A 17,321-nucleotide genomic window follows, 5' to 3' on the forward strand; every position below is an offset into this window, starting at 1 on the left:
CAGTCTAGCTAATAGTTGGTCAGTTTTGTTGGTCTTTTCAAAGAAGCAACTTTTGGGTTCATGATTCTCTATTTTGTCAAGGATTTCATCTTACTTGGATTCACAGTGTTACCTGAATCCACAATTAAAACCATGAAAAAGGCAGTCAAGCAGGCAAATGACGTACTGCATTGGGCAAATCTGCTGCAAAAGACTTCTCTAAAGTGTTAAAAAGCAAAGATGTCACTTTGAGGACTGAGGTACACCTGACCCAAGCCATGGTATTTTCAATTACCTCACATGCATGGAAAAGCTGGGTAATGAATAAGGAAGACCAAAGAGGAATTGATGCCTTTGAATAACACTGTTGGTAAAGACGACTGAATATACCGTGGACTGCTGGAAGAATGAACAAACCTGCCTTGGAAAAGTACAGCCAGAATGCTCCTTGGAAGGGAAGATGGCGAGGCTTTGTCTTATGCACTTTGGACATGTTATCAGGAGGAACCGGACCCTAGAGAAGAACATGCTTGGTAAAGTGGAGAATCAGCGGAAGAGAGGAAGAACCTCAATGAGATGGATTGACACAGTGGCTCAAGCATAGCAGCGATTGTGAGGACGGCGCAGGACCAGGCAGTGTTTTGTTCTGTTGTACACGGCGTCGCAATGAGTGGGAGCCTACTCAACCGCACCTAACAACAATCCTCTATTTTACTTATTTCCACTCTAATCTTTATTAGTTCCTTCCTTCTGGTAGGTCCAGGCTTCATTTGCTCTTCTTTTTCTAGTTCCTCAAGGTATAAAATTGGGTTATTGATTTGAGTTTTTTTTTTTTTTTAATGCAAACATTTATAGCTATAACTGCCCTCTGAACACCGCCTTCACTGCAGCTTGTAAGTTTTGGTATGTTTTCATTTTCATTTGTTTATGAGTATTTTCTAATTTTACAGAGTAGACACTGGACTTAAGGACAACAAAAAACCCACCTATAAGCTGGACAGCATTCTATTTGTTCTTTGACCCATCAGTTGTTTAATAGCATGTTGTCTAATTTCCATGTTTTTGTGAATTTTTCGTTTTTCCTTCTGTTATTGGTTTCTAGTTTCATTCCACTGAGAAAATATTTTGTATAATTTCAATCTTTTTAAATTTATTGCAACTTATTTTGTGATCTATGTAGATTCATTTTTAAATTTTGCGTCTTTAGTGTGCAGCCCTGGTGGCACAGTGGTTAAAGTACTCAGCTGCTAACTGAAAGGTCGGCCGTTGAACCCCCCAGGTGCTCTGTGGGGAAAGATGTGGCAGTCTGCTCCTGTAAAGATTTACAGCCTTGGAAACCCTATAGAGTGGCTCCACTCTGTCCCATAGGGTCGCTGTGAGTAGGAATTGACTCAACGGCAGCGAGTTTTGTGTTTTAGTTTTTGAATATCTTTAGTGTACCAGCTGGAATTCACTTTGGTGTAAGGATGAGGCAGGGACTGAAATTAGTCTATTTTCCAAATGACTGGAGATTTATGAAATAATCCTCCTTTCCCCCAATGCCATGAAATGGCCCCCTTACCATACGGCAAATTCCTGTGTGTATTTGAGTGCTCTGTCTTCAGAACATTGTGACTACTTTGATCTTGCTGATTCCTGGGTCAGTGTGTGTTCCCCCAGGTCACAGCTCATATAGGGCTACTTTGAGTTCACGTTCGTGGATCAGAGCTCCACTCTGGCCAGCTCAGGTCGGCTTTGTCTTAAAGACTGCCCGGAACCATCCCTTGGACTAGGCTAAGTAATGTCTAAGGGTGTTGATGACCCTGCCTGGCAAAGCCTCCTCTTGACACAGCAGCCAATGGGCCTCTGTCCCCAGTGAGGCAACGGGGACAGGCAAACCCAGACTAAGAGGGTCGGCTGCCCTGGGTCTGCCAGGGTGCAGGGGTCTTTGGGGCAAATTGTAGGGTAGAATCAACACCTACATACTGCCAATAATAACACAGGCTGGAGGTCTGGGAGCCGGGTTGTCCAAGGAAGGGCGGGTTACTACATGCACGTCACGGCGGTATAATTTGCGTATTTAGTGATCACGGTTGGGGCCTGGGCTGAGTGCTGGGGACACAGGTGAGGACGAGACACACAGTCCTGCTGTGTAGGGATGACAGATGCTGCAGAGATGCCTCTATTATGTTGTTTACCCTCAAAGCTCAGCCCCCTCCTGTGCAAGCTCTGGAGCCTTCCTTTCCTCATCTGTAAAAGGAATAAGTCCTTGGGTGCTGCAAATGGTTAATGTGTTTGACTGCTAACCCAAAGGTTGGAGGTTTGAGTCCATCCGCAGGTGCCTCGGAAGAAAGGCCTGGCAATCCACCTCATAAAAATCTAGCCATTGAAAACCCTATGGTACACAGTTCCATTCTGACACACATGGGGTCGCCATGAGTTGGAAGAGGCTCAACAGCAATGGTAACTGGTAAAAGGAATACAAGGACATACCCTTTTCCTCTGCATACCTTCCGTGCTTTGACCTTCCCTAGCATTGCCTTCAACATCTTGTGTAGTTTCCAAGCCTTGATTTTCTTTTACCTTTACAATTTTCCACGATTTTAATTTTTATGTATCTGGATTTTATTATATTGAGCTGTATTTGTATAAGTTGCCTCAGATTCTATGTAACATGGAAGGAGAAAAAAAGGAGAGAAAGCAAGCTCGCAGACAGGAGGCGGGTCAGGGGCCTGCCACGTGCTTCCACTAGGGGGCAGTGCAGTACAGTGAGAAGAGCGTAGAAGACAATGGGTCCTAAACGCAGCCTTTAGTAGCTGTGTGCCTTTGAGCAATTTAGGTCCTTCATCTCCGAGTCCCAGCTTCCCCATCTCCAATCTCACAGGCTGGAAAATAGGAGAAACCCCTCCAAATACCATTCAGTTCCACAAAGGACAAACTGATACTCCAGTGACCACTAACAGCTACCTCATGGGATTAAACGAGGTAATTAACGTGTGCAGAGTGGCTGGATGCACACAGACTCTCAACAGCTGTGAGCTTCCTACTCCGGGGGTTCTCAACCAGGACAATACAGCACCATGGGGACACTTAGTCATGTCTGGAGGCATTTTTGGCTGTCACACTTGGCATGAATGGGGTTCTACTGTATCTAGGAGGTAGAAGTCAGGGATGCTGCCAACTCCCTGCAATGCCCAGGACAGTCCCCACAACAAAGAGCCATCCAGCCCTCAACGTCAGCAGTGACCCTGACCCACTCCCCATGGTTTTTGAGCTCCTCAAAGGCAGATATGCCTTGTCCTTTCCTTAGGGTCTGGTGACGGTAGGCAGTCAGCCACTGACTGTAGGATTGAGATGAAAGGCAACAGGGGTGGCATGAACGTGGTTGGTGGGGCCGGCAGGTACAGAGGAATCATTAGGAAGCAGGTCTCCGCGCCTAGCTGCACGGTGGCCTCCTAAGAACCAAACTTGATTTCCAAAAACAAAACCACCTCCTGGAGCATCCTAGTCAGATTACTTAAGTGCTAGAGCTCAAGTCGACCCTTTAAGAGCTTTACAGAATTGAGTGTCCCCCTTCGGGCCTCCTGGCCCAGGAAGTGGTCACAGTGAATGAGAACGATGGAATTAGGGAATTCTCTGCCTCCTACATATCTCAGGAAAGCTGTGTCTTCCTCTCCCCACCCCTGCCCTGTGTCCTAGTTCTTGGCCAATGATTGTAGAACCAAATAGGTGAAACGTCTGTTGCTAGGTGCCGTCGAGTCAGTTCCAATTCATAGTGACCCTACGAACAACAGAAAGAAACACTGTCCAGTTCTGTGCCATCCTCACAATCATTGCTATGTTTGAGCCCATTGTTGCAGCCACTGTGTCAATCCATCTCGTTGAGGGTCTTCCTGTTTTTCGCTGACCCTCTACCTTACCAAGCATGATGTCTTTCTCCAGGGACTGGTCTGGAAGGGCAATGGGCTGACAATACATGATGGGTGTGACCTCTAGAAGGCAGAATGTCCTGACCAAGTCCTGGTGTGATGCATGTTGGCCGGGGGGTCCTCAGAAAGACAGCCAGGCAGGACAGACGAGGCCGGGGGGCTGGTCCAGCTCGAGAGTCCACAGAAGTGGCAACAGGGAGCCAGCCTCACCCTGGTGAGTGTCGAGAACTGTAGGCAGGACAGTGAATGCAGGAACAAGTCCTGTCGAGTCCCCTTGTTGAAGGGGTGTGTGGAGAAAGGGGAGCCCAGGAAGGTGGCCAAAAAGGAACGTCAGAAAGAGGAGATCAGGAGACAGGCAAGTCACAGAGGCCAAAGGAAAGCCATCTCGAGAAGGAAGGCATGACCGCGCAGTCAGCGTGCCACAGAGAAGAGGATGGGGGCATCGTGGTGACGATCACTCACATGCCTGGAGCTCTCACCATGCTCCAGGCACTGTTCCAAGCTCTGGGCAGCCTCACAGCCTACAAGGATCCCCATTTCATAGACGAGGAAGTTGAGCTGGTGAAAGGCCCTTCCGAGTGGCTCACCATTCTGAGGTTGTGCTTGCCTGGAACCGGCACAGTGCCTGGTTTGGTTAGACCTTGGATAATGCTTGCATATTTGCATCGTCACCTCCACTCTTCTCCCCTCCCTACCCTGCCTGCTTTCTCTTTTTCCCCATCTTCATTCTCGTCCCCGGTGGGTGCTGAGAGATGTGTAGTTTGACAGTTAAGAGCTCAGCATGTCAGGTGAATTCTGACTCTGCCATTCTCCGCTTTATTTAATGTGCTTAAGCCTCGCTTTCCACATCTGTAAGATGGGAATGATGGGAAGGGAAATCTTTTAGCCCAGAATTTGATACAAAATAAGTACTTAATAACTAATATCCGTAAGTATTCTATACTGAGGGTGATTCCCTCTAGGACGTGGTGGAAGGGTTGTTAGCATGATCCTAAACGGCGAGTGGCTCACCATCGCCCTCTCCTGGCTAGGCCTAGTGCCTGCATCCCCTCCTTGCTCCCTCAATCCTGTAGGATTCAGTCCCCACCCACCCCTGCCCCTACCCCCAGCTACCTGCCCACCCCCAGCGGTCCTGTGCTTTCAGACCCAGGCCGTCCCAGCCCTCACGCATCACAGTTGAGTTGAGGCGATGTTCTAAAGCGCTCAGACCGCCACATTGCTGTTCCTGCTCCTCTCCCTCTGGTCCCCTCACCTACCTCAGAGGCTGCACAGCCATGGGGGACCACCGCAGGGCTCAAAGCATGTCATTCTACCATCCCTGTGACTCTTTTCAGGACACACCTGAGACCCAGGACAATCTAAGGTTCTCATCAGGACCACGCAGCACCCACTGGGCCCAAAGCATCGCCTCCAGGAAGCCCCGTGTTCCATGTCCCAGGCGCCATTGCAGCACCAGCCCAGGTCAGCTCCGTTGGAGGAAGAGGACAGATTCCTCCATCCTGAGCTGCCCCCAGACAGGCTGGCAACATGCTGAACCCAGCGCTGGGAGTCTGGGCCCAGCCCCGCTCAGCCTTCCTCTGGCTGAGTGTCCTTGGCCTTGGCGCACAGAACCCCTGACACACACAGGGAGGAAAAACAATGAAGTGGGTGCGCTTGGCTGGACGCGCGAGAGTAGAGGCCGAATTGAGGGTGCCGCTCCCCTCTCTGCAGAGGCAGCAAAACTTCATCCTGGTCCCCTCAGGAGGTGGGAGTCACTATCTTGGCACCAGGCCCACTTCTCCCTCCTTTCAGGGTCTCGGGCCACAGTTTTCCCTTTCTGAGCTCGTTTCCACCTCTGGGAGGGGAGGGCGCTCCCCAGGTTGGGGCCACCCACCCCAAGTGAGGGTGCTCCATACACACCCCCTCTCCCCACTGTTTGCTGGTCCTTGGAAGATCCATGATCCAGCCCCAAGTGGCCAAAGCATCTTAGCAAGACCAGAGCCACTGCTCGAGCCCCACTGTGCCCCAGGGAACCCCCAAACTAGCCACACGTGCACACCCTTCAGACTTTGTAGCTGTTTTATTATTAACAGTATCTTCTCCTTTAAGCATCCCTTTAAGGGTGAAATGAAATCCAACCATTTACAGAGAAAATGATTTCAGAATGTACATATTCATTTTTCCTTACAAAAAAAATATTACTACTATTATTATTGATGTCCTTAAATTACACATTTCCCAGGGCCCTACCTCTGCTAGGGCGAGGCCTGCTTCCCCCACCCTGACTGTGACCTTTGCCCCCAAAGCTCTCCTGTGCCCGTCATCCCCAGCAACCAGTGTGGCCCGGGTAGTGCCTGGCACTGGGCAACCGAACCCCCTGGATGGCACGGCTCGGCGTCCTTGGTTCTGGAGGAAGAAATCTAGGCAGGGGGATAGGGCCAGTGGCGCCCAGCCGTCCGCCTTCACAGTTTGATTTCCCTTCATACTGGGGGGGTGGCCCCGGCTCTCCGGCTGCTCCCCCCATTCCCAGTGTATGATGTGACTGTGTGTGAGTGACGCGCTCCAGCCCCAGCCCCAGCCCAGGCTCCGCCCTGACAGTCCTCCTTTCCACCTGCTGGCCAGGCTTCCCCCTCTTCCTTGACTTGCCCCTGGGGCGGTGACCTGGAGGCCAGAGACCCCTGCAAGGCAGGGAAGGGGTCACCCTGCAGCAGCTGAAGGTGTAGGGTGGTGGGAGGGAGGCCCTGGGCTGGGCCCAGGCAGAATTCAGGAGCTCCCGGTCTGGGGAGGACGTGGCAGACGGGGGAGGGGGTGACATGCTCTCCCCTCAGTGCGGCCCCCAGATGGTCCCTCAGGGGGTGAGCAGAGGCACTAAGGAGGGTGGGCCAGGCCTGTTGACACAGTCACGGGGGCACTGTGACCTCTTGGGCCACCTCTCAGACCCAACAAGGACAGAGAGGGGCTGCTGTACCTCCAGAGGAGGGGTTCCCTCGGGGGCATCCCCTGGACAGGAGGGAGAATGGGGGGCACCAGAGCCCCCTAGTCTGCTTCACGCCTGCCTGCCAGAGGCTGTCGGCTGGTCAGCTCCCCACATCACTGGGCATCTCCCTGAGAGAGCGGTGGCAAGGGAGACGCCTGCTCTCCTGGCCCAGGAAGTCCCAGCTGGAGATTGGGGTGGGGGGTGTGGTTGGGGAGAGGAGGGCTGGGGAGGTAGTGGGCGCTCAGCTGTGCTGGCCTCAGGTCAGAAGATTCTCATTCCTTCCACTGAAAGACTGACTGACTGACAGACAGACAGACCCTGCCTCCCCTTCTCAGGCTCCCTGAGGGCTTCTGGCCTCAGCCATCTTGGGGTGGGGGAGGCTGCAGGAGGTAGCCACAGGCTTGGGGCCCTGGGGGTGCCTGGGCCCCACTTCCACACCCACACACAAGCATGTATTTACAGGGACACATTGATACAGACATGTACAAAGACACACCAAGCATGCACCCATGCCCATAAATATACACGCACACACAAACATGGACCATTCCACAGGCAGACGACGCCAACTGGCCTCACTGTATAAACGACTGAGGGGCCCCTGGGAACGGGGCCTTCATCCTGCCCACCAGCTGCAGGCTCCCACCACGCCCCAGCCCTGACTGTTCCAGAAGCTCTGAACAATGAGGGCAGGAACCTAGGACAGAAGCAGTTATTTCCAGCCTCTCTTCCCCTCCCCCTGTGCCAAAGATGCTACTTGTTCCCCGGATCCATCCTCTTTTCCTGCCTTTAATAAGAGAACTCCCAAGCTGAGGCTGGGTACCTGGCAACTCAACTGAAGACTGTATTTCCCATCTCCCCTTGCAGCTAATTGTAGCCATGTGACTAAGTCTTGGCCAATGAGATGCAACCACAAGTCACTGTGCCACTTCTGGTTCCTACCCTTAAAGGGAAAAAGTGTTCACTACCCTTGCCTTTCTCTGCTTCCCCCAGGCTTGGATGCACATGTGATGGTGGGAGCTGCAGCAGCCACTCTGCATCCAGAGTGGGAAGGTGTGTATGAAGGAAAGCAGAGCTGCCCTACTAGCTCTGGATCATCTCCCTCTAGACACTTAAATTAGAAATAAGTTTTTGTTTTGGTAAACCACTGTATTTTGGAGTCTCTTAATTACAGCAGCTTAGAACCTACCCCAGCAAGTATACTCCCTCCCCCCGTAGGCAGAGTTAGAGGAATGGGATATCATATAACTGGCCTTAAAGTCCCTTCTTGGGCTCAGGGGAGTCTTGTGGTCCCTTTTTGGCCCCTAGCCAGCCCCAAAGAGGGGCCCAAGAGTGATTCCACCTGAGATAGTGAAGAGCTGGGCTTCTGAGTCCCGGCAGGGAGGGTGATGGAGGGGAGAGGGTGACTGATCAGAGGTATCTTGTCAGTGTCTTCCCCTCCCACCCCTGCAGGCCTGACCCACTCATATCCCATCCCGAGAACTGCAGTCCTGGCCCTGCAAGCACTCAGTGGGCATCCCACAAAGAGGAATATAAAAAGTAAGAAGGAAAGTCAAGGCCAGGTCTGAGAACCACGCCTATGTCGGCCCCAAGGGGCTGGTGTCCTGGGGGCTGGCGGGGCATCCTCTTCTCTCCCACCCACCGTTCTGAGTGCACTGCAAAGCCCCCACCAGCATCTCCTCCCAGCTGTATGCTGCTCTCATCCCCTCCCACCTGCTGTCCCCTCTTCCTCCTGGACCCAAACGCATCTATGTCCACAGCCCCAAGACCTCCTGGTACTCCCTTTCCCACTGCAGCTCCAAAGCCCCCAGATGCCCAGTGGCTGGCTTCTCCTGGCTGGAGCCCCAGCTCCCAAGCCTTGGCCCAAGTGAATTCTGGCACACTCCCCTCCCCACCCTCCCCTGCCCCCAGGACCAATCATGCATTCTCCACTGGCACCTCCTGGCCACAGCACTCCTGGAGGGAAAAAGGGCTGCACAGACATCTGTCTGGGTCTGCCCTCCTCTCCTGACCAGGAAGCATGTTGTTAAGCCCGGAGGCCTGACCCTTGATTCAGGAGGGCTTGAGTAGGGAAGACCCCCACCCATCCACCCATCACCCACTCACTCCTGGTTCTCTCAAGAACCACCCGGGAAGGCAGAAGGTGGCAGGAAGATAATACTCGGGGCAGCTGCCACCTTCACCCACCACTGGCCCAGCTAGATCATGTGGCCTTAGCCTTCAACCATGTCTAAATGGCCCCTGGCTGGCAGCCTGCCCTCCCCATCCTTGTTTCGCCCGCCACCTGCCGCAGTACTCTCGGGCTCCTGGTAGGGGTTTTCCAGCAGGTAGCGGAACCGGTTGTAGTTCTTGAGCAGGTACTTAGGGGCGTACATGTGTTCGCTGGGATCAGCTGGTGGGTACTCCTGCTGCGTGCCATCAAACCAGCCGCCGGTGCGGATCAGGCTCCGGATGTAGTTGAGGTCCCTTTTGTCCTCGTAGTCCCCCCAGCGGGGGAAGTCACCGTTCTGGGCAGACACGAGCTTGTAGTAGATGCCCTCGGGCCTGAAGCACCAGGAGCAGTGCCAGCCGGCGAAGTGCAGCGGGCTGCCCAGCGACCACTGCACCAGGATGTGGCCCGTGCGGTTCTCGTACTGCCGGAAGCTGGGCATGGTGTAGTACTGGCGACGACGCAGGCGGATGCCGTCCAGCCCGTAGACCGTCTGCAGCATGTCCACCGTGCAGCCCGACACCACCTCCAGGGTGCCCGGCTGCTTCCAGAAGAAGCCGTAGAGCGACTTGCGCATGTGGAAGGCGAAGGGCTCCGTCCAGCCGTCGTAGAGCTTGAGGAAGAGGACGCCGTCGCGGGCGGGGATCTCGTCGGCGTCGTCGATGATGAAGACGTCGTCGGGCCGCAGGTTGCGCAGCCGGGAGACGCCGTCCTGCGTCAGGAAGGTGCGCAGGTAGTCGTCGGCGATCCAGCCGTCCTGCCGTCCCCCGGGCGGGAAGTGGTCCAGGAAGACGTAGAGCACCTTGTGGCGGATGTACTCGAAGGTGCCGTTGGTCAGCATCTCCCGGAACTTGAGTGGCCGCGGCTCGCCGTAGGCAGTGAAGTTGGACTCGCACACCACGAAGGCGTCCACCACGTCGCCCAGCTCATGGAAGCGCACGTCCAGCAGGTCGAACTCGTGGTTGATGTTGATGGCGTTGATGACCCGCCGCGGCACCTCCCGGGGCACCAGCCGCTCCTTGGTGGGCAGGTTCGAGTACTGCACCACGGTGGGCACCCCGCAGCTGGGCCCGTGCCAGCCGGGCAGGCACACGCACTCCACCCACTTGCGCCGCGCGCCCCGGCTCCCCAGCCGCTCCCTGGTGCTCAGCGGGCGGCGAGCAGGGCCCCGGGCGGCGGCGGCGGAGCCATCCCCGCCCTCCGGCTTCTCCTCCGGCCTCCCCGGTGGCGGCTTCTCCAGCATTTTGGTACCTTGCTTGAAGCAGACGCCCCCGGCTTTGGTGCGGACGAAATACTCGGTGGTGTCCTCGGGCAGCACGAAGTCCATGCGGTGGAGCTCCTCGGAGGCCTTGCTCGGGGGCAGTGGCTGGAGCAAGGGCGAGTGGGAGTAGAGCGGGGTACGCAGCAGGTCCGGGCCATCCGGCTCAGGGCTGGCCTGGGGCGTGACGGGAGCATTGTTCCAGAAGAAGCTGGACACGAGGTTAGGACTGAGAGAGGCCAGTTCGCGGGGGAAGGTGACATAGGACAGGGTCTTAAAGAAGTGCAGGAAGGAGATGAGGCACAGGCCGGCCATACAGAACATGAGAAAGAGCTTGTAGCGTCTCATCTTCATCCTGAAGGGGAGAAGGAGAGAGCAGACGGGTCAGCGGCCTGCAGACCTGGGCCAGGCAGCCTGAGCCCGCCTCCCAGACGGGGGACCTGAGCAGGCCTTTGCTGCCACCGTGTTTGTGAATGTCCTGGCTAGTGCCTGCCTTCTGCATGGTGTAGCCTCCTGCCCTGAAGGAGTCAAGACTGCAAATTCAACTCGATGCCCCCAGTACCCCCGGAAGCCCCAGCATGAAGGAAACGCCCCTCCTGGCTCAGCCAGGGCTCTCCTCCCTGCTCCCACAGCCCTGAGACCTTGCTCAGGGACCCCAGGCCACTGCATACACCCTCTGCAGCCCTGTTCCTCCTCTGCCCTCCCCCACCCTGGCTGTACCAGCTGCATCGCTAGGCTTTGCTCCAGGAACACAATGCATCCTGGGAAAAGCTCAACTCTGCAGTGTAAAACCTGCCAAGGGGGCTTCCAGGCCCAGGGAGGGGGCTGGCAGGCTGCCCACGTGGGGTCCTCACCCTTCACTGCCCCAGGGTGCTATTCTTGTCCTAAGTTATTTACTGACTTCTCTATTTTTGGAGGATACATTGGCAAATCTTTTGAATACTTTCTTATTGAAAAAATTCGCAGGTCTCAACAGTTCACATTAACGCTAACATAACTAAAGAATACAATTAAGTCAAAATCCCCCTTCATTACCCCAGGCCCAGTATGAGACTGATCTCCAGGCATAAAAAGTGTTACCCCTTTGGTGAGGTGTCTGGCTGGGTTTATATGCAATTTCAGTTATTTATCTCCCATTAACATGTTTCTATTCTTAGTTTAATATTCTGCATAAATACTGTCATATTGGACATTGAGTCTAACCAAATTGTTTTCCTCAACCAGCGATAAAGAGATTTCATACCAGTAGAAATAAACCTACCATGTCCTTTTAAATCCACATTATTTTCCATGGTTATTTTGAACGGATCCCTCTTTATCTAACCATTCTCTATTTATACATTTACAAAGCTTAATTTATCAGTTAGGCTGTGGCTATGACATACAGTTGTGGAATGGAGATCTTTGCATATTCTTTTTTTTTTAATTTAATTAATCTTTTTTTGTTTCAGAATATATGCAGATTTTCAAAAAAGTTGCCAAGATAGAAAGATAGTACAGAGTTCCCTTACACTTCTCACAGTTTCTGCTGCTGTGAACATTTCACATCACCAGGATACATTTGTCACCACCAAGAAACTGGCAGCGTGGAAATCAAATCCCACTTCTCTGACACCAAACGTATTGATCAGTTTCAATCCATCCTTACTGCTTCAATTCCTATTCCAACGGCACGCACGGCACCTCTTCCTCTGACCCCAACTACCCGGAAGCAGGTCAGACCTCCCAAGTTAAAAGGCATAGTCCTCCAGAGTGCCAAGTCTACCCAAGACTTCCGACATCAGCTGCAAACTTGGGGGTCCTCACAACACCCTCGCTTCTACCCTGTTGTTGTTGTTAGGTGCCAACAAGTTGGTTCCTACTCATAGTGACCCTATGTACAACAGAACGAAACACTGCCCAGTCCTGCACCATTCTCACAATCATTAGTATGCCTGAGCCATTGTTCCAGCCACTGTGTCAATCTATTTCATTGAGGGGCTTCCTCTTTTTTGATGACCCTCTATTTTACCAAGCATGGTGTCCTTCTCCAGGGACTGATCACTCCTGATAATGTCCAAAGTACATGGGAGGAAGTCTCACTGTCCTTGCTTCTAAGAGCACCCTAGCTGTACTTCTTCCACAACAGATTTGTTCGTTCTTCTGGCAGTCCATGGTATATTCAATATTCTTTGCCAACACCATAATTTAAAGGCATCAATTCTTCCTTGGTTTTCCTTATTCACGGTCCAGGTTTCACATGCATATGAGGAGACTGGAAATACCATGGCTTGGCTCAGGTGCACCTTAGTCCTCAAAATGACTTTTTTTTTTAACACTTTGAAGAGGTCCTTTGCAGCAGATTTGCCCAATACAACGCGTCGTTTGATTTCCTGACTGCTGCTTCCAAGGGCATTGATTGTGGATCCAAGTAAAATGAAATCCTTGACAACTTCAATATTTTCTCCATTTATCATGATGTTGCTCATTGGTCCAGTTGTGAGGATTTTTGTTTTCTTTATGTTGAAGTACAATCTATACTGAAGGCTGCAGTCTTTGATCTTCATCAGTAAGTGCTTCAAGTCCTCGTCACTTTCCGCAAGCTAGGTGAGTCATCTGGATATTACAGGTTGTTAGTCTTCCTCCAATCCTGATGCCCCGTTCTTTTTCATATAGTCCAGCTTCTTGGATTATTTGCTCGGCATACAGACTGAATGAATTGGTGAAAGGATACAATCCTGATGCACACCTTTCCTGACTTTAAACCATGCAGTATCTCCTTCTAACGTGCTGGCTACAAATTCAGGGGCTTCCCCACTACCGCCTCAGGATTCCAGCTGTAAGCTTAGGGGTCTCCAGCCCCCCCACACTTCTGACCTGCTGGCTTCTACTACTCCCTCAGATCTGATAATTCACTAGGACTCACAGAACTCCTGAAAGTGCTACACTTGCTATTATAGTTTTATTGTAGCAAAAAGATGAAGAGAAACACACAGGGTGAGGTTTGGGGGGGATCTCAACATGCAACTTCTGTGTCCCCAGAAGGGAAGCTTTACCATCCCACATGCACTGATGTCTATCGCCAACCAGGAAGCCCAGGGAGCTTCCGTGTCCAGAGCCTTTACTGGGGCCTCATTATGTAGGCATGGTTGATTGAATCATTGCCCCAACACCTCCCCCATGAGGTAAGCTGATACCATGGTTGGTCTTTCTGGCCTGGCCAGCCATAGCCTGTTAGGTAGGTTTGGTTTAGAGGCCTCCTCAAAGACACTTTAATCACTGAGGAAATTCTAAAGCTTTCGAAGTTATCTCAGAAATCAAGGGCAAAGGCCAGATTCTCTGGGCAAAGTTAACCCCCACACTGACACTGTGGCACATGACTATTAACTACACTTTGGATTGGGATGCACCGTTCATTTTAGGAATAACCCTGCCCAGCAACAAAAAGTTCCTGATTTTAACGAGCACCCGTGAACTTACTTGATCCTCAAGCCCAGAGGGGTGGGCAGGCAGGCTAGGAGACTATACCCACTTACCATGAGAAAGCTGAGTGGGACCAGTGACTTGGCTGGGGAAACCCACCAAGTCACAAGAGGGGCTGAGAAAGCAATCTGGCCTCTGGCACCTAGTGTCTTCATTTCCCTTTCCATAGATCCCTGTGAGTGGGACCCTGTCCTTCTTACCTGGAACATTCTTTTCCTTAAAATGTTCCTTTCTGTGGCTTCTCTTTACTTCTTCTCTGTTTCTTTCTCTCGGTCATTTGGGTGCCTTGCTGTCACACACACCCACTCATTTCATAACTCTGATGACAGTAGGGTAGAGTGGAAAGATACACACTTGGTTTCAAACTACTGTGACCTTAAGCAAGGCTCTTCACCTCTCTGAATCTCAGTTTCTCCATCTGTGAAATGGGTACAGGGCTATGGAGGATTAGATAAGTTTAATGTGCTGACAGCCTAGCAGAGTGCCTGGTGTGCCATGGGCGCTCACTGAGCTTTTGTTCCTTTGACTGCTGGGGGCTGGGAGCCCCTAACATAATTTCCTCTAAGCTACATGGTCATAAGGTACAGAATCACAAAATGTTTGATGTAGAATAAATTTTAAGGACCATCTTGCCCAACCCCTTCATTTTACAGAGGAGGAAAGCAGGACCTGGGGGGCTTTGGGGACCTGTTCAAAGTCACAGAGCTGGGACTTGGGCTCGGATGGCTCCCCTCCTGTGCCACAGGTCTTGCACAGCCGCATCTCTGGGAGGAGTTCTGGGAGAGCCAGAGAGGTAGAGTCACGTGGCTTGTCCTATGGGCCAGTGGTGCTCATATTATAAGGCCAAGGTGTCCTACAGTTTAAACGCCAGCTCCCTGCTACCTGCCTGGTGGCTGGCATAGCCGGCTGCAGGCAGGCAGGACAATTGGGGGTGGAGACCTGACCTCTGTAAATGTCAGAGCTGAGGGGGCCTGGTCTCTACTGGTTTGGGGAGGACAGGAAGGGGATTGCTCACTGGCAACACTTTGAGGTGAGTCTTCCGGGCTCTGCTGTCCACACTGGATTCCAGCCCTGCATTGGCAAAATGAGGCCAGGTAAGCCAGGCTGGCAGGCGGCCATGGACAGAGGGGTCAGCCCTGACAGAGGCAGGGACCAGGAATAGGGTGCATGGCGGAAGTCTTCAGAGTGACCCACCCAAGAGACTTCAGGACGTGGCATGACAGCTCAGTCTCTGTGAGGATTTTCTCCCTACTTGGCACCAACTCTGTGGGCACACCCCAACCCCAGCCTTTGTCGGACTGAAATGGCCTGTGAGCTCTTGAAGGGCAGGGCCTGGGGCAGCCACTCAGATTAACTCCCTGGGTGTTAGTGAACAAAGGCCTGCAAGGTGAGCAAAGCTCGGGGAGACAGGTGACACCCTGTGGGCCTGGGAGGTCAGGCTGACCCAGGTGCCCCATGGCTCCCTGGCCAGCGGGTACCCGGGATCTGGTTACACTGTGAGCTGTGCCCTCAGAGGATGGCCTAAGACATGACTGCTCTCCCCTCTGACTCACTGGGGCCTTCAGGGCAGCAGCCCCGCGTAAGGCCTCAGACTGGCTGCTGCTGAAGATCATGGCACTGGTGCGTGTCTGGTGTCACTTGGGCTGCCCAGGGGCTCAGGTCACAGTAAGTGACGGTCGCCTCACAGGCACGTGTCTACGGCACCTTCCTGCCCAGCTGCACACAGTTCTGCAGCCTCTGTTCTCCTCTGCCCGAGCCCCTCTTACCTTCTCATATTTTGGTAAGTGTTTCATGTCCATTTTTTGACTGAGGTGGTGTATAAGGAGGAAGCTGAAAAAATAAACAAGCATTGGCACCTGGGGCTCATGGGAGTCTCTTAGTACCCAGGGACATTGTCATAGCTGTCCTGTTCTTCACAGATGGGGAAACTGAGACTCAGCCAGGTGACAAGACTGCTCCCAACTCATGCATTGGGAAGGTGGCAGAGTGGGGACACGAACGTAGTCTAGTTCCCGAGCCAGGTCTCTGTCCCATATTACACTGAGATACATATTCTCCCCAGTACAGGTGGCCTTGCTGTGGGCTAAAGTCATGGAACCAAAGTGGGCCCCAGCAGGCAGTGTTCTCGCCTTCATTACAAAATGTCATTGAGAAGCCTCCAGGTGTAACGGTACACTGAGGTCGATCACATGACGATAAAGCTTACGTGCTGGGTACTGCCCTGAGCACATTACATAGGACTTCCTTGAAGCCTCCCAACATAAAGCGGGTACCATTTTTATCCCCATTTTGCAGATGAGGAGACTGAGGCCACAGAGATGATGTAACTTGCTCAGGGTCACACAATTTGTAAGGGTCATACTCCATTCTGTGAGGTCAATAATGGGATTTTATCTAGTGGCAAAGCTGCCCAGGGCCTCCTCTACCTGCCAAGTTCAACCCAAGTCAGGGCACAGGGACTCCATGAAGAGTCCACCAGTTACCAGTGAGGACAACTCTAGTCCTCACTATGCCCCTCTGGGTATCATTACTACCGGACTTAACCCATATCATTCATTCCATTGGCAACTATTTATTGGGAGCTCACTGTACGCCAGGCACTGTGCTAGGTGCTGGGAATACAGAGGGGACAGGGCAAGGACACTACAATAAACTAGGAATGTTAAAAGAGTCAAATAGGCTAGAAAGTCAAATAGGTTAGAAAGAGTTGAGCTCTGGGGAAAAATAAAGTAGGGGAAAGGGCAGGAGGGGGAGTAAGGTCAGTGATAAACAAGGAATGACGTTTGAGTAAAGTCTTGAAGCAGGCGAGGGTGCAGGGAAGAGTATTCTGGGCAGATGGAACAGCCAGTGCTCAGGTGGGAGTGGAGTGAAGCAGGCAAGGTGAGATGGGAGGGAGATGGACAAGCCCAGATCATGTAGGCCTGGGCCATGGTTAGAAACATGGCTTTTGCTGGAGGATTCTAGGCAGAGGAGGAATGTGCCCCAAGTTAGGTGTTAACAGGGCCATGTGGGCTGCTGTGTTGGGAACAGACTGTGGGCACTGAGGGCAGAGCAGGCCAGCTGCACCATCTAGGTGAGAGGTGGAGCTGGCTTTGGCCAGGGTGGTGGAGTGTGGCGGTGGTCAGATTCTGAATCCACTTCTGAAACTAGTTTTAGGCTTCGTTTGTTCTTCTTTTTCTGGTTCCTCAATTGTAGAGTTAGGCTATTGATTTGAGAGGTTTCTTCTTCTTTTTTAAAATTTCATTTGTTTTGTTGTTGTTGAGAATATACGCAGCAAAACATACACCAATTCAACAGTTTCCACGTCTTTTATAATGTAGGTGTTTGTTGCCATACATTTTCCTCTGAGCACCGCCTTGGCTGCATCCCAAAGATTTTAGTATGCTGTATTTTCATTTTCATTCAACTCCAAGTATTTTTTTCTTTATTTCTCTCTTGATTTCTTCCTTGGTTTAATAGTGTGTTGTTAAATTTTCTTAATCCACTTTGAAGGGAGTGCCAGCTGGATGTGCTGAGGGACCAGTATGAGGTGTGAACAAGGAATCAGAG

At 52.2% G+C, this 17,321-nt stretch overlaps 1 protein-coding gene across 1 annotated transcript in view; it reads right to left on the reverse strand.

The window, feature by feature from the left end:
• Positions 1 to 5,931: 5,931 nt before the first annotated feature.
• MGAT3 (beta-1,4-mannosyl-glycoprotein 4-beta-N-acetylglucosaminyltransferase) overlaps positions 5,932 to 17,321 on the reverse strand; it is a 40,286-nt gene continuing 28,896 nt past the window's right edge. The window contains exon 2 of the mRNA XM_064283507.1: positions 5,932 to 10,665. Coding sequence (XP_064139577.1) covers positions 9,057 to 10,664 — 1,608 coding nt within the window. The 5' untranslated portion in view covers position 10,665 and the 3' untranslated portion in view covers positions 5,932 to 9,056. The remainder of the gene's footprint in view (positions 10,666 to 17,321) is intronic.

This window comes from Loxodonta africana, chromosome 4, assembly GCF_030014295.1.
Source record: "Loxodonta africana isolate mLoxAfr1 chromosome 4, mLoxAfr1.hap2, whole genome shotgun sequence".
NCBI lineage: Eukaryota > Metazoa > Chordata > Mammalia > Proboscidea > Elephantidae > Loxodonta > Loxodonta africana.